This window comes from Echeneis naucrates, chromosome 7 (genome assembly GCF_900963305.1).
Source record: "Echeneis naucrates chromosome 7, fEcheNa1.1, whole genome shotgun sequence".
Lineage (NCBI taxonomy): Eukaryota > Metazoa > Chordata > Actinopteri > Carangiformes > Echeneidae > Echeneis > Echeneis naucrates.
This window is the reverse complement of record NC_042517.1, coordinates 15,026,270-15,048,922: the sequence shown is the minus strand read 5'-3', so window position 1 is coordinate 15,048,922 and position 22,653 is coordinate 15,026,270. Positions and strand designations below refer to the sequence as shown.

The window sequence follows — 22,653 nt, the reverse complement described above, 5'->3', positions numbered from 1 at the left end:
TCAGTCCCCGCTATCTGCCCCTGATCACGTGACAAACATCCACCTTGGCTCCAAAACAGCCCCCCAGGGTCACAGGTATGATCTCTGGGGGCAGGCGAAGGCGACATGTGGAGGCTTTTACAAGCTGAGTAGACAGCAGACATCTTTTACTGTTAAGATTGGAAAGAGAGATTGATTCCATTTATTTACTAGCTTTAAAATTCCCTACATAAAATGAATGCAGACTAACTGTGATCTGGCAAAAAGATATTGAAGTGTTCTTCAGACACCAGAGGTCAATCGTAAACAGATTAAAATTAATAATGCTCATGATAAATTAAATAAAATAACTACATTCCTCCGAGATAATTCAAATGTAATAAAATTAAATGGCTAGCTTGTTAGCTAACAGGACCGTTAAGCTAATACTTTTAATTAGACGGTGAGTTAAGTTTGCTAACAAACTTGTAATTTTTGAGACAACGTGAATATTTTCATCATAAAATCGTTTTTGTTTTGTTTTGTTTTTTTTTTACATTTGACTCAAACTAAGCTGCAGTTATTATTCAGTCGTCATTTTTACCTTTTCTGTTCGGTTTTCTTCGACTTTGCCGGCGAACAGACGTTGGTGTGACACTTCCGGTTTTCGGCTGGAGCTGAAAATAAAAATGTTTTAAAATCCACAAATTTCTATAAACTACATATTTTACTGAAAATATCTTTATCGAAGAAGTAAAAGACCAACAAATCTTTTTCTCCTGATAAAATATCGGTTCTATTGTAGGGGGAGAAAATAAACGACCTCCTGAGCGGCAAAAGGAAAAGTTTTTATTGTAAGTAATTCTATTAATATCATTGTGTAATTTTTTTGGTAACTTTTACTGGATTAAATTTACGTTAACGGTGTGAGCCTGTGTTTTTTGTAGCATTTTGCATAAGTGAATCAGTTAATTGTTTAATTATTTAAAGCAAACCATCTGAGTTCAGAGAGAGAATGTATCTTCGGTTGGACAAAAAAACAAACAAACAAACAAACAAAAAAAAAAAAAAAAAACGAAACCCACTCACACTTTTTTGTATAAAAATGCTTGATGATGTGTTTCAATTCACAAGCTTATTTTTTCTCATTTAAAATCTTTATCTGTTCTACAATAGAACATTTATGGAGACATCAGATAAACACACGAAAACATAAAGCAGAAATAATGAAGTGGCTGTTATGATGACAATATTACAAAACTCTATAGAGATTCAACTGAATGCTCTCGCCCCCCTTTGGTAAAACATGAGCTCTGCAGAGGAAGGATTATGGACAACATGGCGACACACTGCCTCAAGAACTTTGTTTTGTTTTAAATTTAACAGGTTAAATGTAAAATACTCCCAATCCATGTCTTAAAGGACCTACCATTAAAAGTGATAAACTCAGTGGCTGAGCTTTAAAAGAGGTGCATTTATGCAAATGCTATTTCCAAGAACAATTCTGAGGTAGTGATATCAAAGTAATAATATTTACTATTTAACTTTACATTTTTAAGCCTCTATAATTCATTCAGTTAGTCATATTTTAGATCGAAAAGGTTAAGTAAAAAAGACAAAACATGTGCGCCAAAGAGGCAATTAGTAAGTTGAACAGTAAAGTGCAAACCCCTATTTTAACAATGCAATTAAAAAGCAGACTGTCTATATTTATCACCACCTCGAGGTTTTTCTGCACTGAGGAGACATAAAAATCAAGCTGTACTTCTAAGCTTATTACATACAACTTCTAGAAAGATATTGTGTCTCGCAAAATCTAACTACTAAACAGTAAGGACGGGAAACGTTTGAACTGTACTACTAAAAAATTAGAGCCCACTTTAATTCATTGATTAATTAACAGGATAGTATTAGTATCATACTTGCATCGGTCATTGACGTAACAGCTTTGGGTGCTGCTGACAGACAGTTGCAGGAGTATCAATCCACAAATAAATGACAAAATCAGACTTAATACAAATTTAAAAAGATGTATGGAATTTTAATGACTTGAAACAAGATGCCTTTTATCAGCAGAGGAACATAAAATCCAGATTAAATCTACTGTACCAACACTAAGGCTATGTTCAAGAAAAAAGACATAAAATAAAATGAACAAAATTGTACAATTTTCTGTACAAAAACTTCAGACTATTTTCAAATAGAATTACACAGTGAGCTGCACATAGAAATGATCAGTTGGGTTAAAGAGTCATGTACTCCTAATCACATGACCAAAAAATGTATTTACATTTAACACAAGACAGAACTTGAACATAATGAAGCATTTCCACAATATTTGCTGTTGCATGGCTTTGGCTATAGAAAAGACATGGACGAGCAATTTCCTTTTGAAAAAATACATTCAATGTGTTATACTTTAGTATTTGTATCCAATATGTCTAATTCAACGACTTTAGTGCCCTGAAAGGCCCATGATTTCCCACTAACTTTGCTCAACTTTGCTTTAATTGCCATCACTATGTAGTTTGATTAGTTTTAGTTTCTACAGATGTATCAAAAGCCCCCTGTTTACCAGTTTCTTTGCTCTTTCCCACACCTGTGCTTGCATTGACACATGTTTTAAGAGCAGATTTTACCTCCTGCTCCTCTCTTTGTCCATGGACTGTCACTCTTTTTTGGCTCAATGGTCTGCCTGTACTCCACTCCATATCTGTTGAGTAGCCCATTTGTTTTTGTTTTGGGCTGAAGGCATCAGGTTTGTTGTTCATATGATTTGGGAGGCGTATAAGACCTTCTGTTGGAGTGGGAAGTAAGGCACCTCTGTGTCTCTGGGGTTTAACTGTTGGCTGATTTTGTGGGCTATCAAAACCGAGGCCCGATTTTCCCCCACTGTTTGGAGCTGAACCCCGTGGGCCGCTGAACGGTGCTGAATGTGGATCATTTGGGCCCTGGAATCTGGTACCCTGATGAGGACTATTGAAATGAAACGAGGCAGATTTATCTGAATATCTCTTAGCTTGCATGTCACTCTTCATGGGTGGCTCAAATCCCCTTGAATCTGGACCTATGCCCCTCATGTCAGGATCAGGAACCTCATCGTTTGAATTCCACCTAACAGGTCCACGTCTTATATCAAGACATTTATCAGTCCCTGGACCTCTCCTTTCTCTCCTAAAATCATGTTCGTGCCGACCTGGTCCGTGGCTCTCCGTTTCTGCACCTTGCCTTTCAGAGCCTAGCCCCCCACAATCCAAAAACCTTCCATCAGCCCCGGGTCCTGGGTGTCTTAAATCTGGGCCTTCAATTCTGTGAGGACCTCCTCTCCTATTTGGGCATGTGTTTGTGTCTGGCCCTTCCATTTTTGGCCCTCTCATACTCCTCCTGAAGTCTGGCTGCCTCCAGTCACTTCTCATATGTGGATCACCTTCAGACTCTGGTCCTCTCATACCTTGATCTCTTTCACTTCTGAAAAATGGCCCAACTCCTCTTCTGTTAGGCCCATCTCCCCCTCTATCAGGCTCTTGCCTGTCATTTCCATGTCCTCCCCATGGCCCTGACTCTGGGCAGACCATATCTGGATCATCTGGTATAGGCCCTGGAACCCTATAACCAGGACGCTTCCACTCATCTTCTGGACCCCTTGTAGGTCCAGGAAATGGCATATTTGGTCTTTCATGTATAGGTGTTGGCCTCCTACCTCTAAGACCTCTCTGTTCACTATGAAGACCATGTCTACTATGTTCTAGGCTCTGCTCCTCTGGAAGCTCTCTTGGTCTTTCCCACTGATCTCCTGAATATTCTCTTTCTTCTATGACTTCCTCCATACTGGGCTCTCTTTCATGTATCCATGGTTCTTCAGCATCTTCCCCTTTCCATGCTTCACCTCGAATTAGTCTGCTCATGTTTGGTCCTGGTCCTCTAAAGTTTCTTCTCATAGGCCTTGTAACCCTCAAATTCTGACTCATTCTATCATGTGCTAAGCTCTCAATATCTGGGCTTCTATGAATAGGATCTGACCTGCCAAAGTCAGCTTCTCCCCAGTCATCTCTTCGAGCATGTCTTAAATCTTCTGCATCTGGACCTCTCTGCCTGATTCCTCTGCCCCGACCACCTCCTCTTCTCCAATGAGGTCTTTGGCCCTCAATGTTTGGACCTCTCCTTTCAGGTCCAGGCTCCCTGAAGCCTCCTGATTCTCTTCTGTCAGGCCCTGGAATCTCAGCATCTGGACCTCTAAATTCATACCCTGGTGGTCTAAAATCTGGATCTCTTGGACCTTTCCCTTCACTTTCCATAAAAGCTCCTTCAGGTCCCACTCCTGTGAAGTCTGAACCTCTCCTGTTAAATTCTTGGCCCTTCATAACCGGAGGCCTTCTTTCTTCCCCAGGATGCCTAAATTGTAGGCCTCCTTGCAGGTTCCTGCTGTTTTCTGTTCCCCCCATTTCTGGGGGTCTTCTTTCTGGCCCAGACCCCCTAAAATGTGGACCTTCATGATGTCTCTTGTTAGGCTCTAGGTGCTCTATGTTTGGATCTGAATGCTGAAGTCCAGGTTGTCCAGTGTTTGGACCCCTTGGCCCTCTCCTTTCAGGCCCAGGACCATGGAAGTGTGTTTCTCCCTGTCTTTGTCTGTGAGGTCTTAGATCTTCGATACATTGATCAGTTCTTTCAGGTCCCAGTCTAAATAATTTAGGGCCAGGACCTCTCATATGTGGTCTTCTCTTATCAGGACCTAGACCATAAGCATTTGGATCCACTGGTCCTCTATCAAGCCCTTGCTCCTCCATAAAGGGCCCTCTCCATTCATGTCCTGTTCCAGAAAAACTGGAACTTCCTGGACTGCTTACATCAGGTCCTACAGCATCCATAGCTAGGTCTCTCCTTTCATGTCCTGGCCCAGTAAAACTGGGATCTCCTGATTCTCTCCTTACAGGGAACATAACAGGACCTCTCATCCCAGGCCCTGGTCCACTGAAATTGGGGCCTCCTGGTCTGCTTCCATCAGGCCCTACATCCTCCATAGCTGGACCTCTCCTTTCATGTCCTGGTCCAGTAAAATTAGGATCTACTGATTCTCTCCTATCAGGCCATGGTCCACTGAAATCAGGAACTCCTGGACATGATAGAAGAGGACTTCTATCAGGTCCTACAACCTCCATAGCTGGACCACTTGTTTCAGTTCTTGCCGCTCTAAAATTTGGTCTTCCAGGTCCTCTACTGTCAGGCCCAGGGTTTTGCACAGATAAACCTCTCCTCTCAGGTCCTGGCCCTCTAAAATTTGGACCTCCAGGCCCTGCTATCCCAAGTCCAGGACCCAACACAGATAAGTCTCTGTTTTCAGGACCTGGTCCCTTGAAATCCAGACCGACATGCTCTCTTCTGTCAGGACCCTCCACAGCAGGACCTCTCCTTTCAAGTCCTGGTCCCCAGCCAGCTGGATCTCCTGGTCCTCGCCTGGGCCTTGGCCCTGGGCCAACCATATCAGGAACTGTCCCTTCAGACCTTGGAGTTACCATGTTAGGACTTCTCCTTTCAGGCCATGGCCCCCTGAAGTCTTTACCTGGCGGACCTCTCAGTTCAGGTCCCTGACCTGCATTGTGGGTGCCTTTCCTCTCAGGTCCTAGTCTGTTGAATTGTGGACCTCCAAGCCCTCTTCTGTCAGTATTAATAGAACTGTCCAAATTGGGACCGTCATCCACTCGTCCCCTCAGTCCAGGTCTTAGATTGTCCATAGCTGGAGCACTCCTTTCAGACTCTGGTCTCCTGAAGTCTGGACCTCCTGGTCCTCTTCTGTCTTGCATAGGGAGCCCCCTGCCAGGCCCTCTCCTTTCTGGTCCTGGTGGCATGAAATCTGAACTTTGACTCTCCATGTTTGGGTCACTTCTATCGGGATGATGGACTCCCCATTCATCTTGTGTAAAGGGCCTTCCTTTAACTGAACCTCTCCAATCCTCCCTTACATATGATCCAGGGCCACTCCCATCTGGTTCTCCCACATGTCGACCCAGGCTTTTGTTTTGACTTGTATGACTAACAACACCTGGTCCTGGACCTCTCCAATCTGGATTTATAATGTTTGGCATGGGACATCTGTCCTCTTGACTTATTTGTTCATTTCTCCGCTCTAGACCTGGCATATTTCTTCCTTGCCAGTCTGCGTCCCTTCTATTTAAACTCATTTCTCTAATGTCTCCACTTGAACTTCTTCGATGTGGCTCATTTCTACCATCCCTTGTATTTGGGTCAGCCAGATAATCCATAGCTTGATCAGGTCCCATATAACTTCCTCTTGTCATATCATCCTTCCTTGGTTCATGCATGGCGTCCAAATCTTGCACAGTCCTTTCAGTCCTATGATCTGACGTTGACTGCTTGAAATGTCCTCTCGGCTCACTATTGTGGTGTCCAATGCAGGGCATGTTAGACTCATGACTTAGATTTGACTTTGGTCCTAGTACGAAATCATCTTTCCTTTTTTGTGGACTCTCCCTTTCATCTGATAATGATGGGGGTAATTTATCAGATCGTAGAGCACCTCTTGAGTCTCTAAAAGATGAACCTGGAGTTCTTATATCCCGACATAGAGCTCCTATACCTCTACCCATCATAGCAGATCTCATGCCTTCAGTATGTGGACTTTCACTTCTGTCTTTTTGGGCTCGACCTCTCCCTATAATATCTGGAGCCTTCATTTCTATTTTTGGACCCTTCAGATGATATATAGGAGAAGAAAGATTCCTTGACTCTGAGGCTCTTATGTCAGGGCCCGTCATATTTACATCTGCCTTCTCACTGTGTTGGCCTGATTCACCCATAAGTGATTTATCTGGCATCGGACTCCTCATCTCTGATCTGTTCAAAAAAGGACCTGGACCAATAATATCAGAACTCAGTTGCTGAATACCTGCTTCTCTCATGTTTGGCTCTGAAATCTGGGACCCTGTCCTTGGTCTTTGTATATGCGATCCAGAACCCCAAATGCTGGAGTTCAAATCAGGTCCTGTACCTTGAATATGTGGGCCGCTGGCAAGATTTGCATGTCCACCACATTGACCCATAACTGCTGGATGCTTTAAGTCTGGATTTTCTTCTCCTAACTGTTTTTCTACACTTACCATACACTGACTACTGACACCTGGGCCCTGCAAATTTGGTGCGCCATATTCCAAACTTTTAACATTTGGTACTGTACTTCCTACAATTGGCCCCTGTTTATTGGAAATGGTTGGTTTATCATCAACAGAAAGATAATTTTTTTCAATGTTAACAAATGGCATTGAAACACTCTTGTGTGTATCAAGAGCTAAAACTTCTTCAGTGTGAACAGAATCATTCTTTTCTTTGTTGGAAGGTTTCAAGAACTGTGGTTCTGGATCAGGGCTCTGAGGAGAATCTCGAATTGGTGGGTCTATTTCTCTTAGGGGAACTGTACTTTCAATTTTACTAAGGAGTGCTTCCGGTAGCAAGGGTTTATTGACTTGTGCAGAAGAACCACTGTCAACATTTTTTTGAAGATCATGGGATTTTGAAGGTTCTGTATTCTCAAGCTTCACATTGTGCAGAAGTTCCTGTGTATTGGGAGCAAAGTCTTTTTCCATGCTCTCAGAAAGATTACCTTTTAACTGATGTTCATTGGGGTCATGTTCAATCTTAACTGGGACAGATGATGCACTGCCCTCTATAAATTGTCCAACAACAGAATCTGGAGCCTTACACTCAACTATTTTATGTTTTGACTCCTCAAGGACTTCAGGTGATGGTCCCATATGTTTTTTTGGAGAAAGAGAACCAGAATCTTTTGTTCTAGGAGATGTTGGTGATCTTTTACGGCCACGGGAATGCCGTCGTGCAGCCTGTTCTTTGTGATGGCGACCATGACGCTCAGATTGGTTTCGTGGTCTATGTCTTGACCTGTCCCTCTCACTTCTTCTGTGTCTGTCCCTTTCTCTACGTCTCCGGGAATGGGATGGAGAACGATGCTGTGATTTTCTTGATGGACTTCTGTGGTCCCTTTCACGGTGACTTCGTTTCTTTGGAGACTGCCTTCTCTTTCTGCTGTAGTATGAATTTGAAGTAGAACCCTTGCGGCTGGAACTACGCCCTGATGAATCACGTGTCTTTCCGCTGACTCCCTGAAATACATCATCTTGAATTTCATTAAAAAGTGATTCATCCTCAGGGTCATAAGCAACATCTGAATCTTCAATTTCTCCAGCAGAGTACTTGTCACTATCCTCAGCATTTTCCTGTGTTTCATCTTGCTCTTTAACAGTTTTTGTGTCAATTTTTAAAGTAGACATAGCAGTTTTGTCTGCTAGCTTAGGAGATTGTATTTCCACATTTGATTTGTTCACTGTTTCTGTAGAGCTGCTGGTCTCGTCCATTGATTCGGAAGCTCTTTTCTCTACTTTCACAGCACCACTCTGGAGTGATGAAAGTTGACCGATGGGCAAAGACTTTGATGGTGGAGACATCAGAGAATCGGACACAGAAAAGTGAGCCATGAACATACCGACTGCTTCTCTCTGCTGACGAAGTGCCTCTTCCTGCTCCTTCAACTGCCTTTTTTGTTCTTCAATCTGCTTGTTGAGCTCCTCAAGCATGCGTTGTTGTTCTGTCAGTGTTGCAGCTGAGACGACCACAGTACCTGTAGGAAGGTTTGGAACCGCTGCGGTTGGGGTAGATGTTTGCACTGGAGTGGGAGCATGAGCTGGTGCTACAACTTGAGCGGAAAGCTGTGTTGAGCATGTTTGAGAATCTGATGTTTGGGTTGGAGCAGGAGCCTTTTTAGGAGTAGCTTTATTTTGAATATCTTCAAAGATTGTCTCATCCTCTGGATCGTATGCTACATCATCATCCACAAAGCTTGAGAATACAGGGTCTTTGCTCTTGTTTTTTTGTGTGTTATCTGATGCAACCATTCCAAATCCCATAGTTGGATTATACTCGTCCTCTGGGTCATATGGTCTGTCAAAATCATTTTCCTCTTCTACTTCTTTTACTTTTGATTTCTGCCCAAATTGTTGGACAATTGGATCCACCATTGACCCAGACACCTGAGAAAGTACTGGATTCTTTTTAGCACTTGCTGTTGTAGTTGTCGTTGCAGAACTTCCATCTGAAGAATCCTTTGCTTTACCAAACAACGTCTTCAGAATACACTGTAGTGGTGTCTTATCACTGGATGTTGTGGAATTCTTAGCATTGACACAACTGGAAGCGGACTGAGTGACAGCACCAACTACTGAGGTAGAAACAGGAGTCGTCGCTCGGAAGGAACTCAAAAGAGATGGTACACTAACTGAGCCAGAAGATGAAGTATCTGATGGTGACCCGGGGCAAGATGGTGATTCAGGATGGGTGGCACTAGCAGGAGTCTCTGGATCATAAGGTTGGAATATCTCCAATTTATCAGAACCATAGAGGACTGGAGGTTTTGGGATCCACATAGGATCTTTGGGCATCTGAACTCTGGGTCTCTTCTCCTCAATTTCCTGAGGCAAACTTCCTGGACGTTTTGCCTTCTGTATGATTGCCAGACCCAGGAGAAGATTGGGACGATTCTTTTCAAGCCCTGAAATAAATTATCAAATCATGAACAAATCCTGTGCGGAAAAGTTATTATTCCGTTTCACAAAATAGACATGAATAGAGATTACTTTAGATTTGAAATCACTCACTTATTAATCAAATTAACTATAGTAATACATTGTGAGTCGAAAACACAATACAACCTTAAAAATGGACAGATAATTTATAGAAACGTGCTTAAAAATTATATACATTGTTGTTATTATTATTAATATAGCGATTTTAGTCAATTCAGGTTTGACTATATTTCCTTTCTTTTTTTTTCCTAGAGAAAAATATAAGGAAGATGCATCAGCTAAGACCAAGGCAAGACAGGAATTGTAATAGTATATGTCCATGTTCTCAGGGCCCTCTGGCCATTTACACTCCTGTATTCAAACAATGGTCTATTCAGTAAAGTGTCTGTTCTGCCCAGCTTAGACCTATATGGCAGCAAAATAAGAAGAAATTATTTGCACCGCTGTAAAATATTGACATTACATTCCTATAGAAGTTGGTTAGTAGATTGTGAGTTTGTGAGTTGTGAGTTTTACTGGCGGTATTTAAATCGATAAAACACCAGCAGGACAAAAGTCAATTTAGTGAAATATTATCAATATTATAATATTAATAAGATGCCTATCAGGCCAAACAATGCATATATTCATTATGAAAGATTATGAGCTGTAGTCACCTGGCCCTTCAAAAGGTTGTAGTATGGATGGTATCGATTCTTTTGCACTGAGTGGGACAAGGTATACATCCTTGATAGAATGGCTGTTATTGGCAACAACACCAAAACGACCCCTGCTGCTGAAGTATGAAAACAATGAGACATAGGCCACCTCTTCTTCCTCTGTAGCAGGTTGAAACCGGATCACGCATAACTCCTAATAACCAAAAGACAAACTAAATAAGAAACATGGGATTGATACATTTTAAATACTATCTACTGAAAGAAATACTGTATATACTGCTTGCCTTTGTAACAGAGGTTTTTAGTTTTGCAACATAGTCCCACACTGTTTGAGGCATGATTCGCCCACCGATTTGTATGGTATCAGGTAGATCCTGTAGAAAGAGGAAAAGAAATAAAAACATACAGTAAGTTGCAGTAACAACGACATATTTGTTTGATACCAATTTGTGAATAAAGGATATAATAACACTATACTGCTTTAAGGTTTTCAGCTGATCCTGAAACCAGATATCCCTTGGTGACAAACTTGGCTACTGTGAGCATATTTAGGAAGCCTTTCCACAAAATTTCTTGCTTAGCCAGGAACTGAGTTGTCTCCCCATCAGATGGTGCTTCAGACATCATGGTTCTGAAATACATATCACAGTTGGACTATATCAATGCCATGATGCTGATTTTGGTCCAATTTATACAATGTAAAAAGCAAAAAATAGGGTACATTTCTTTAAGCTTTTCCTTCCATGGTTCTGCCCATACCTTGACAATGTGCCGTAGAGTCTTGGATCTGCTGACGAAGATGGCTTCATTAAAATGGATTTCGGCATAGTTTTTGTTGGTGGTATTGAGGATGCTGATGCAGTAGAAGTTGCAGGGCTAGTCTCCTTCAGAGGGGCATAACAGGCTGATTGGCTACTTGAAGTACTGGGACCTGAGGTGCTACTAGATGAAGCAGAGAACCTGTTTGCAGCAGTGCGGGGATCACGCCTTGTGATGCTGACAGTGGAGACAGCTGGAATCACAACTGGTGCATATTTTTTCCTTGTGGTAGCTTTAGGAGCGTCTGGAGTTAGGGAGGCAGGAGACTCACTGACTGGGGAAGTAGGAGACTCTAAAATAGGGGAAGCTGGAGAATCCATTATAGGGGATGCAGGGGATTCTGCTATTGTCAGCACTGGAGAATGGAGCATTGAAGAATCCATATCAGGGGAATCAGGTGGTGCATGTAGAGGGGAGTCATCTTCAGCAGACTTCCTGCAGTAGGACTCATGCTTCTCTCGTGTCTCAGAAACCTTGGGTTTTTTCTTAGCAGGTTCCTCCTCTTCCGGAGAGGGTATCTGGCCTTTAGAAAGGAATAAAAAAAATCTACTTAGAATAACTAAAAGTAACAACAAATGCCGAATTAATATTTACTAAGATCTTTTTACTTCACCTGTGCATATCTTGCATTTCAGATCGAAGAGGTGAGTTTTGTGCTCTGATGTTGTGTCCTTAAGCATACACATGAGAACGTCTGGTGTAGCATTGCCCTGGATTGAGAGTGTTCTGGTCTTGACAGCAGTAGCAGGAAGACTTTTCTTCTGTTCTTGGGAAATGACCTAATCTCAAAGGAATAATTAGACTTAATCCAAAAGGACATTTGGTTTTTATGAAACATGTATTTAAGAAGGGGAGAATAGTATAGCTTCAGCTTATAAAAACACATCCATCAATTCAACGCAAATGATTGCATGAGTAGATACACACCGTGCTATCAGGTCTTTTGTTGGATCTTCTATCCAGTCTAGCAGGATTTAAACTGGGCAAATCAACCTTCACTGCTTCAGGTTTCAGCTGCAAGTTTGTTGTTTTAGCAGCTGCATCTTTAACCTTTATGGGCACATGCAATTGGTCAACATAACCACTTCTGAAATAATTACAATTTGCAATATCTTACATATCGTGTAATATCATATTTTGTTTGTTTTTTTATTGGTTTAATAGCCTGTATACTTCACCTCAGGTGTTTCTTTTGGACTTGGTTCTGGTGCCTTGGTAGCCTGCATATCCTTCTGGCTCATCCTGACCAGTCTGAAGGGACTGATTTCTCCACGTACAACCCGGTACAACAAGCCCTGGAGGGAACCAACAGCTGAACTATCAGTTTCCTAAACTATGCTCGCAAAAAAAACCCCACATAAAATTACACCAATATTACAGGTACTTTTTCAAAGTAATCTAAGTCAAAGATCAGAAAAAAGGGTTATCACCTTGTTTTTTGGGTCTTTTATGTTGAACATTATAGTTCTGTACTTGTTCATGTATTTGCTGTCTGTGTTCTGAAATATGTCGAACATCTCCATCTCGACGTTTGCAACAAGCTTAGCGGCATCGCTCTCAGACATTTCCAAGTCCTCACAATCAGATACCCTTTAGAAACAAAAGAGCGTTTTTTTCAGAAGAATTGTTAAAAAAAAACTGCCCCAACCTTGAACGATATTTTTGTGCAAAAATAATTAGCACCTTAATATGTGTGTGATATTATGTATGGCCAGTAATGACCAGCAATTATATAATAAAAACCTGAATGTTTAATCAGCTGTCCTTATATGGTTGAGGTTGGGACTCCAAGTTTTTTTTATACTGTCTGAGGTTCTCATAAAAACTCACCTTTTAAACAGGATGCTGGTGAGAGAGCGCTGGATGCTCTGTCTGACCTGGTTGTTGGGCTGCGAGGGTCTGGAGGATGGAGCACTGGGTGCAGGAGGCACAGGCAGGTTTCGGGTTTCGTTCAGTAATGTTGGGGCGGAGGAAGATTTCTGTGATGATGCTGAGGTTGATACAGACTGAGGCTGAGGTCCGGATTGCTTCTTTGGAATGACGTATGCTGTTTTAGTGACTATGAGGGCACCAGTTTCATGATGTCTGGTAGCTGAGGTGGTTGATTGTGTGAATTGTGATGGATTAGAGTTTGCTGGGGTGGACGGTGTTGAGGGATCATTTTCTGATGATTGTTGCTGAGACACATCACTATCTACTGGCTCCTTTGCTTTTTCTAGAGAGTCTATTTGTGGTGTGGCTGGCTCAGAGACAGGCTCTGAAGTGGAAACAGCATCTGTAGAGTTGTCCTCTGGAGACTGTGTTGAAGGACTTAAATCCTCACTGTCAGCTGTTACCTTTTTATTGTCCTTTTGAGCTGTTAGAGAAAAGAACAGCAATGCATTTTGTGAATAGGAAGTAATATACTGAACTGTGAAGTACACCCTAAAGTAAAATAAATCAATCAACTTTTCATATAACAACAAATAAATTATTAATCTTTACTGCTAATGTTTATATCAGAATGTTTGCAAAACCTTGGGTAAACTGTACCTTTATTTTGGAATTTCTAATTTAAGATAGTAAGAAATGCAGTTGATCAAACTATAAGTCAAACTCTGTGAACATCATGCTCTGTAATATTCTGCTGCAAATCTTGTCATAATAGTTCAATGAAGATTAGCAGAATGAAAATCTAAATTGGAACAAAACGTATGTTCACAGGAAGGAAAGCTGCTTTATAATCCATGCACCAAATTACTCCAATCCCCCTGGAGCATGGATCATGGAAGAAGGAATTATCAGAGCTGAGGCATTATTGGTTTTTCTTGAAACTGATAAAATGTTGTCATTTAAACAAAACATTAACAATAGTATTAAAGATTCAGTGCAACAAGCACAGAGACTACAGGGTCCTCCACGGTGCACCCTCCATTTCCATAATATTTTCTATTCTAGGATTTCTATCTTGTCTGTCAACATCCACAGTACTGTACAGTACAGACAGTCCATTGGCTTATGCCCACACCTACTATTAATCAGTGGTACAGTGAGATCTCAAGTTCAGCCTCTCTAGGAGACAGGCTGAAGGAGAATTAACAGCTTTGGGGGGCTCGCTCACTCACTCACTCACTCACTCTCACTGCCTCTATGAATATTTATTGCTCTCGCCTGATTTTTTACTTTTCTGCATTAGCTATATAGCTACCACACTGCACATCTATGAGCCATGCACTTTTATATGTTGCATTTTGCTCTCCTCTGATTAAAAAAGAAAAACATTTTGTTGCACTGATATTTATACATAAATACTAGGATGTTCATATGTTTTGTGACTCCACCTCATTGGTTCATGTGAGACAAATTACTCAGAAGAGTTCAGGTCTTCTCTGTGACTGAGATAAATCTTCTGTATTTCTTAATATATCACAGTTCTAAAAGAATCTGCTGAAACTGAAGGTAGAGTTATATATACATACATGCACAGACACACATGCATTTGATGAAGTCTGCTCCAATTAGCATATCACCTAGAATACCTTTAGGACTGGCATAATATCACTCTCCCCATATGAAATAATGTCAAAGACCAACACATCACTGCTGATTTCCTTTTCGGCAAACACATAGTTCTTCCTTAAAACTGCTGCTCACATTTTTACATTTCAAAGAACCCCTTGACTGATACAAACTAGACTACGAACCAAAGTTTGAAACGATTGTATACCAAGGTTGCTCATCAAGTAAGATTTTTGATATTGTCAAAGTAGTCACTCACTCTGCCCGTGTGTTTCTTACGGATGGAACTATAGTGAAACTAAATTAACCCCTGAGGATCATTTGGGCTCTGAGGACTTTAAGAGCAAACACAATGCCTCGATTCACCGTCTCTGAAATGACTGTGTGCGTTTACTGTTCTTGTGCTGAGGCAGTCACAGAGCCATAATTAGTTCTGTGAAAGCACTTGACATTTAGCACTACCTGGGATTTTATCCATAGAGGTACAGTATGTGCTTATATGAAGAAAGTCATAGACATAAAATAACATAATCATAAGATAAGCACTGGTTTATCATAAACTACTTTAAGTCACATAAACTCTCTAATTTGTTCTTGATAAATCCCTTTTGGTCTGAAGAAAAATTAGGAACCCTTTGAAATGACCAATTTTTCTGGATTAAATGATTATCTGACCTTCAGCAAAGTCCACAAATATATACACAAAGTGTGCTTATGCACATAACACGAACTATTATGATCTATAGCGTGTTTATACCAGCAGAAAATAAAGTAAACACTTGAACTCCTCAAAGTTCTTTTGTTTCAGTTCAGCCTTGTTGGATGTCTGATTACACTTCAAACATGTCAAAGCATTTCTAGTCAGTTTCGGCCCATACTTTAACTGGGTAACTTTAAAGGGTGCGTTGTTGTGGCTTTAAGTCATTTTGTAATCATTTCACTTGATGTTTATGTCATTGTCCTGCAGCATCACCCAGCCTCAACTGAGCAGCTGGACAGCCATTCTGGCATCATCCTGTAAGATACATTGTTAATTCATTTTGCCCTTGATCCAGATCCAGAGGTAGCAAGGTGGTTCCAAAATAGGATGCCCCATGCATCTACATTTTTTCCTACAATTAACCCTTAAACAAATTTTTCCAATTTTTTTTGTCCTAGTAATGTTGAAAAGTGGCAAACTGCTCTTTGAAAACGAGTGAGGTAGTCTTTTTATGGACAGTGGCAGCTTCAAGCCATTGTTTTCATGCTCAGTGATTTGTGTGACACAGACTGATAATCGGACATTAACAATTTCTTTAAGACTTTAGCTGTTTGTCTGAGGGTCTTTGTTGTGTTACTGATCATTCTGTATTGTGCCTTTGGTGTTATCTTCAGTGGAGTATCTAAATTCTAACAACAGAACTAAATCATCTCCATATATTATTTATATTTTCTCTACCGGCAGAATGATGCTTTGAGGTGGCTTTATAGCAGCTAATTTGCAAATCAGTCATTTTTGCCCTGATAAGTTCTTTGAAGGTCATTCCAGAGGGCTCGCTCACCTTGTAACAAAGGCAGAGAGATGTTATTTCTAGTGACTTCTCCCTGAATACCATGTGGAAACAGTTTGTTTTTTAACTGACGAGCCATGTCCTACAGAGAAGCCAAATAAAGTGTAATACTGCTGTATTTAACCATGCAACTACTGACAAAGGCTTTTGATAAGTTTACAGACAGTTGCCTCTACATCTTCAGTGTATAGACAATTGTAGGAGTGCGTGAGCCGTTAGCAATGAATAGATGCAGACACTGCTGATCAACTGTTCTTTCCAGTGACAGGTGTAGCAGACAGGGGTATTGATATTCAAAGAAAGGTGCAATTTCATCCGGTGGGCAGCATCAACACATTTCTTAAGTCAGCACAACTGTTATTTGCAGAAACCTTGTCATTAATTCATAATGTCGACTGTTGGCAGAAAATGCAGTGATATCAGACTGAGCCTGGTAGCAGCTGTATAGTATGGACTGTCACCCCCATTCATCACTTGTTAGAGGATTTATGATGAGTTTCCAACAAATTAATAAATAAAATACAATAAAATAATAAAATAAAGTCAGCAGGGCAAGGACGAACATGGCAGGAGATGTTGTGGGCTCAGTTTCTGTCTACACACCATTGCCACTCCGACACAGTGGCGCAAGCTTCCCTACATTTTATTCATTCTTGGAAGGAAATTCAGCCTCTGCACTTTGGGTCAGTGTGCAGCAACAATGCGGTACCTGCAGACCAAGTCAAGCTCTGAGATCAGTGGTGCTGTCAATGTAATAAGTTGTAATGTGACTGATAACTTGCATGTTTGGGAGGCAACAGAGTATTAGTGAGAAGATATACAATTACAAGGAGACCACGCTGCTCAAGCAAGCTGGGACATTTGGCTAAGCACTGAGCCACAGAGCTGTGATTTTGTTGCACATTTGCACAGAAGAGTTTTCAGGTGAACTATAATACAACAGTAGACCATTTGTTTTAAAAACGAATGGGACATCTCTGGTGTGAGACGTCAACTCAAACCAGCATTTCATACAGAAGCTCATATTAGTTACCAAAGCACTGGGTTATTGTTTGGTTGAAATCTCTGCCCCTGCCAACTATTTGCTTTGTAGTGTTCCTGGCAGAGCAAGAAACTGTAGCAGAGTCAAGAGGGAAGTATTCCTGTGTTAAATGAGAGCGTATTATGATTGTCAAATGTGGTGAAAAAAGCATAGCAAAGGACAAATATACCAATAGAGAAAAGTACCGATTTCAAATGAGTGAAAGGCCCAACTGTAGTGTGTCATTGGGGGAAACAGCCCTTTCTGTCACTGACAAAGAAGGTAGAGAAAGCATGAAAGAGTGAAAAAAAAAATGCACCAATAAAATAAGAAAATAAGGAAGCAACACTTACGCAAATCACTGTCTTCATCTATGAGGTAAATAATAGAAGATCTTTATTTGTGCTCTATTGAATGTGGTTTTAAGGTATGATTTAGATTCAGACTCTCAGTGGTCAGCAGAGATAAATTTCAGCATACACCTTAAGCCTTGCTACTGATACGGTTGCTATGAAACTACTGTCTGTAATCCAAGAATCACATAATCTTTATTCCTCTGTGAATGAATTCCTGCAGATTTCCCTTTCTCTAATCTTTTCTGTCACTTCTGTTTCCATGTGAAGCCAAAGATCTCTCGCTACACCTTTTATTGTGCAACCCACCCCCTTTCCCAGCATTATCTCTAGGCCATAACTGGGCATTCGGATGACAGTTTCCTTTAACCAACTGCTGACTTTTCTCCACAACTGCACTTTGACTCTGGGGGGATTCTGCCCTATCTTAGACTTACGATTACATACAGATTTACATTTACAGATCATTAATTAAATTTGTATCTCTAATGAGATTGAGAACATGTGCTTTTTTTAAGCTTTAAGCTTACAGCTTTGCAGTTTTCTCTGATTTTAGCAACAAAACCTATTTTTTTGATATTTCACAATAGGATTTTTTTTCTCTGTGAAATTAAATGGCAACTCAAAATAATTATTTCAAGCAGGCAATAACAAACCCAGACACTTCACTTAGGCCTTTGTGATCTGAAACACTACCTACAAATCCAGGTGAATGTTGGGGAATGTAGTATAACAGGTCAATGCTCATTTTGTCCTTTAAATTAAAATCTTTAAAAGAAAAAATTTCAGGGGCAACTTGCTTTATTTTGGGTGAAGCCAAATTTACATGTCTCCAGATTTAATTGCCTTTGATGAAAGTCAGCTGTTTACTGCATGTGTGGCTGGGATTTAGACCTTAATTGAATTAATTTCACCATTCCTGAATTATTTCTTTAGTTTTGGAAAAAATAAAGAGATTGTCATTGTCAATGCTGCTGAAATTTTTTAGAATGCTTAGCATAGTTTATTTTTGGCTTTTAATTTGCCATGGGCAGACTTGAGACTCAGACTTCATGGACTGTTGGGGAAATATCTTTTGCTTACAGATTTCAACAGATGGTATTAAGGTGCACAACACAGTAATTTCTCTTTATCCCTGCATTTACAACACCGTGTAAATAGGTCATTATGCGCTGGTTGTCACTGGGTTTGTTTTTCACCAGAAAATGTTGTGAATTAAAGTCCCATGGTTCCATAGTTGAAATGCAAGGTGTCACTGATTGTAGTTGGTCAAATGTGCAAACAAATACCTAACATACACAACTTTTACTCCTTTCATTAATCCAAAGTGATCTGATAATTGTTTCCACCTCTGCTGACTACAGACTCTCTTTCCAACCTTGTAGTTTCATTGAACTACTGGTTATCCATGAAGCAATAATTCAATTTATGGGGAACAAATATTTGCCAAGGGCAACACTATTAAAGCTACAACTTACATTCACTGGCATAAACAGCAAATAAAGTTAGTTTGTTATTAGAAAGTAAAGTAAAAATTGTGGGCAGTCCTGTTAACCTTTAGCCAATGAAAATCTGAGTTGGGATCAAGCTCTGTAAAATTTACTTGTATGATCCTGTAATATGAACGGAAGTAAAAGTTCTGATTCAAACCAAAATGCTAAACTTAACAAAGCCATGTCTTTTCATTGTGTTTTCAGGGACCATGTACAACGTGTCATATGAATTTACCTCAGGGGGAACTGACTCAGGTGAATGCGTGTTTGTTAAGCAGTTGCATTAAAAGTGCAGACCCTATCCATTAACCCAAAGAACTGGTTCATCCTTCATACTAAAAACGCAGAAGCATAATCTCCCATTATCTGTGTCTGTCTGCTGCGTTTTTATCTGGCTGCAATTTGTTTGTTTGGCCAGTAGAGGGGGCTCGTGCTTTAACAATAAAATGCTTCGGACATGGTTGCAGAAATAATTGAAAGTGTTGTAAGATGTGCTGTGGAAATTCATACCTTAAGAACATGACATCCAAGTAGTATTAATGGAATTTAAAGTGCAGCAAAGAACTACAATGGACATACACACACACACACACACACACAAAGAAAGAAAAGGGTTTTGGCTTAAACTAGGTATGACTGGTATTGACTTTGATAGTAAATAAACACTCTTCTCATACATGTCAAAGCTGAAGCTTACCACTACATATTAAACCAAGGCACAGAAAATAAGGTGCTGTCCCAGACCAACATTTCACTGCCATAAACACAACACAGACAATCCCTTTCTTGTCCTTTTTAAGTTTCAATTCATTGTGTGGACAAACTGAATTCAAAATCAACACAAATGTTTGAATGCACAAACTATAAAAAAAAAAAAAAAAAAAAAGTAGAAAAATCCGATTTTTTTTTTTTTTTTTTAAATCTTAAACAAACCAAACGGACACGGTGGTACAGTGGACAGTATCTCAGCAAAAATATTCTGGGTTTGATTTCTGTGTGGTGTTTGTGCTTTCTTCCGTGTCTGTGCTCTCCAGCTTCCTCACCCAGTCTCTAAATTCCCTTTAGGTCTGAGTGTGAGCACGATTGGTTGATTGTAAATGCTGCCTGATGATCAGTTGTTGTACCCACACACAATGTCAGTTGGGATGTGTTTCTGCCCCATCCAAGACCCGACAGATAAGCAATATAGATAATGAGTGGATGGATATATTCAGCAAACTTCTGTAACTAACCATGTGGCTAAAAATGAACCTAGAAGTTACCTTTAAAATAACACTGACTGGTGAGCTCTAGATGGAAAATTACACATATATGAATGGACAAGGATCTTTTAAGTTCAATGTATAGTCATAGTCAATGACTTGTCCTCAGGGGGAGTGGGGCAAAAACGTTGGCGCTCACTTGTTTAAATAACAAATAAATAATAAAAGTCAGTGCATGAGATTTTCCCTCATTTTATAAACATGTTGGGTATCAATGTCTGCTTGTGTTGTATGATACAGAATAAGGTTTGCCATGAATCAAGACTGACTGCGATCCTAGCCATGAAATCTACGAATTTAACAGTGTTTCTCAGATATTGTCAATAGTTTGTCCAGAGATTTGTGTGGTACTGCATAAAAAGAGATTTGACAAATTAAGGAAAAAATGGCACAGCTCATATTCATAGTGTCTGAGGATTCATCAAACAGTTTGATGAATGTGAAAATGATGGGAATCCGAAACTATGGCCGCCTCTGTGATCAGATCTCAACTCAACCAATATGTTAGACAACGCACTCCACCAACTTCAAAACACCACGAGCAATTATCTTTTGGACAAACGCTGTTTATCCCCCCAGCAAATATCGTATCGTATAATTAGTGTTGAGTCACCAATCAGCACATGGTGGCTTAACATCTTGCCATGACAGTTTAGGTAACATTTTTTTAATGAATGGACACTACACAAATGCTGTTCAGGTGTAGTTTATGCTCCATTACAAAAAGCGAACCCATAGCAATACAAGCTGCTCATGGCTCCAACAGGGGTTTTCCGAGATTTTTGTTTTGCATCTGTTTTTTGTGTTATTTTCTTTTAAATTTTAAATGTTTGATTTCAATATGTAACTTTGTGTATGTGTGAACTTTAGAGATTTCGCTAGTCCAAGCTATCCACACCAATTGCCCTGCGGGCTTTTCATTTGAATGTATGTGACACATTATCCATGTAGTAGCCTCCCAATAGAACAGGAAACCTATTCTTAAAACTGGTACTTTTTTTTGGTTTGATATTAATTTACTACCACATTTTTAATCACCCAGCAGATTTAGATTGTTTAGTTAAGAGTTTATATGGTCTGTTTTTTTTTTTTTTGGGGGGGGGGGGGGGGGGGGTCAAAATTTGTGTTTTTTTTAAATAAGAAGGTAAATATTACTCCAAAGCGTTTCAACAAAACTAACGATTAGGGTAGATTAAGGGCTGACAGTATTTAATTCTTAAAGGTTAAATGGCATTTACCAAAAACAATTGTTTTATTTTCGTAAAATAAACAAAAATAACAAAAATAATGCATGCTGAAATGTCAAAATTGGTTCCGCTGTAATCCTTTTTATGCTTATAGAAGAAAAACAAAGCTTATTTGAATGCTGCAATATGCACTTAAAATAAATAATTCAGAAAAAGACTCAGTTATGGCTTGTTGTACCAATGCTTTGAACAGTGTTTAATCATGTGAAGTGCTCATTGAGGGGTGAAGTGGCGTCACGATACTTTGTGATCATTCTGTATTTCCCCCTCACTGACAATGAAAGTCACAAAAACGAAAGAGGGACAACTGACAAGACTCATCACTGAAAGCAACCCACAGATGTGGGTATCAGAAAGAGAGACTTCTTATAGGGTACACCACATTTTTCAGTGGTGTAATAGAAATGTTCCCATGACTATAAATCATACATCTTGACTAACCCAACTTAAACCAAACTGTAATTGTCTTATTTTTGGAGTGTGTGGTAGGAATACCTAAGTTGTGTTTTGTGAAGAAGTTATTTTGAGCATATTGTTTGAAGCTATGTGCAAGTAATGTTTTACTATACTTACTATTATACTATATATACTGATGGAAAAGAAACATTTTAGGAAAGCATGGCTATCAGTTCCTACATTAGCAACTTGACCTCCACCTCCACAGGACCACTAAAGGTTGTCTGAAGCCCAGCAGGAGAAAAATTCACTTGTCATCTTTAAAAAAGGCCCCAATTTACATCTCAGTCTCTGAGACAGATGCCACATGTCGTTCCATGTTGTGTGTTGCAGAAATGAAACTATGCAGCTACTCGTGTAGCAACACCAGTATTCATCAGTAGAAAATCTCTGGTAACCAGGTCACACTTGCCCTGATGACTGCTGAATGTCAAACGGCATCTCATTTTGCCACATCTCCTGAACTGAACCTCACTGTGAATAGAGGCACAGTGCAACACAAGGACTGGAGATGTGACCTCTGGTCAGCACCGCACAGCTGCCCATTCAGAGGCTCATTAATTCCACAAGGTGTCGAGCAGAGTGAGCTGAAACTGGCGATATGTTGGACTGCCGTTTGTGTAATGTGATTATTTTAAACAAAATGTGCAATCTATTTTATTATTTTGTTAAGATCCATTTCTTTTCCCCATCATTATATTATCTTACCTAACAATCTCTTCTAAGTAATTT

The 22,653-nt window shown here is 40.0% G+C and overlaps 1 protein-coding gene across 1 annotated transcript in view; it reads right to left on the bottom strand.

Moving 5' to 3' along the window:
- Positions 1-1,998: 1,998 nt before the first annotated feature.
- LOC115045670 (death-inducer obliterator 1) overlaps positions 1,999-22,653 on the bottom strand; it is a 28,410-nt gene continuing 7,755 nt past the window's right edge. Inside the window, exons 7-16 of the mRNA XM_029505456.1 lie at positions 12,872-13,397; positions 12,472-12,631; positions 12,220-12,336; positions 11,969-12,091; positions 11,655-11,820; positions 10,982-11,564; positions 10,700-10,853; positions 10,507-10,596; positions 10,220-10,415; positions 1,999-9,529 (exon numbers count right to left, since the gene is read on the bottom strand). Coding sequence (XP_029361316.1) covers positions 2,478-9,529; positions 10,220-10,415; positions 10,507-10,596; positions 10,700-10,853; positions 10,982-11,564; positions 11,655-11,820; positions 11,969-12,091; positions 12,220-12,336; positions 12,472-12,631; positions 12,872-13,397 — 9,167 coding nt within the window. The 3' untranslated portion in view covers positions 1,999-2,477. The remainder of the gene's footprint in view (positions 9,530-10,219; positions 10,416-10,506; positions 10,597-10,699; positions 10,854-10,981; positions 11,565-11,654; positions 11,821-11,968; positions 12,092-12,219; positions 12,337-12,471; positions 12,632-12,871; positions 13,398-22,653) is intronic.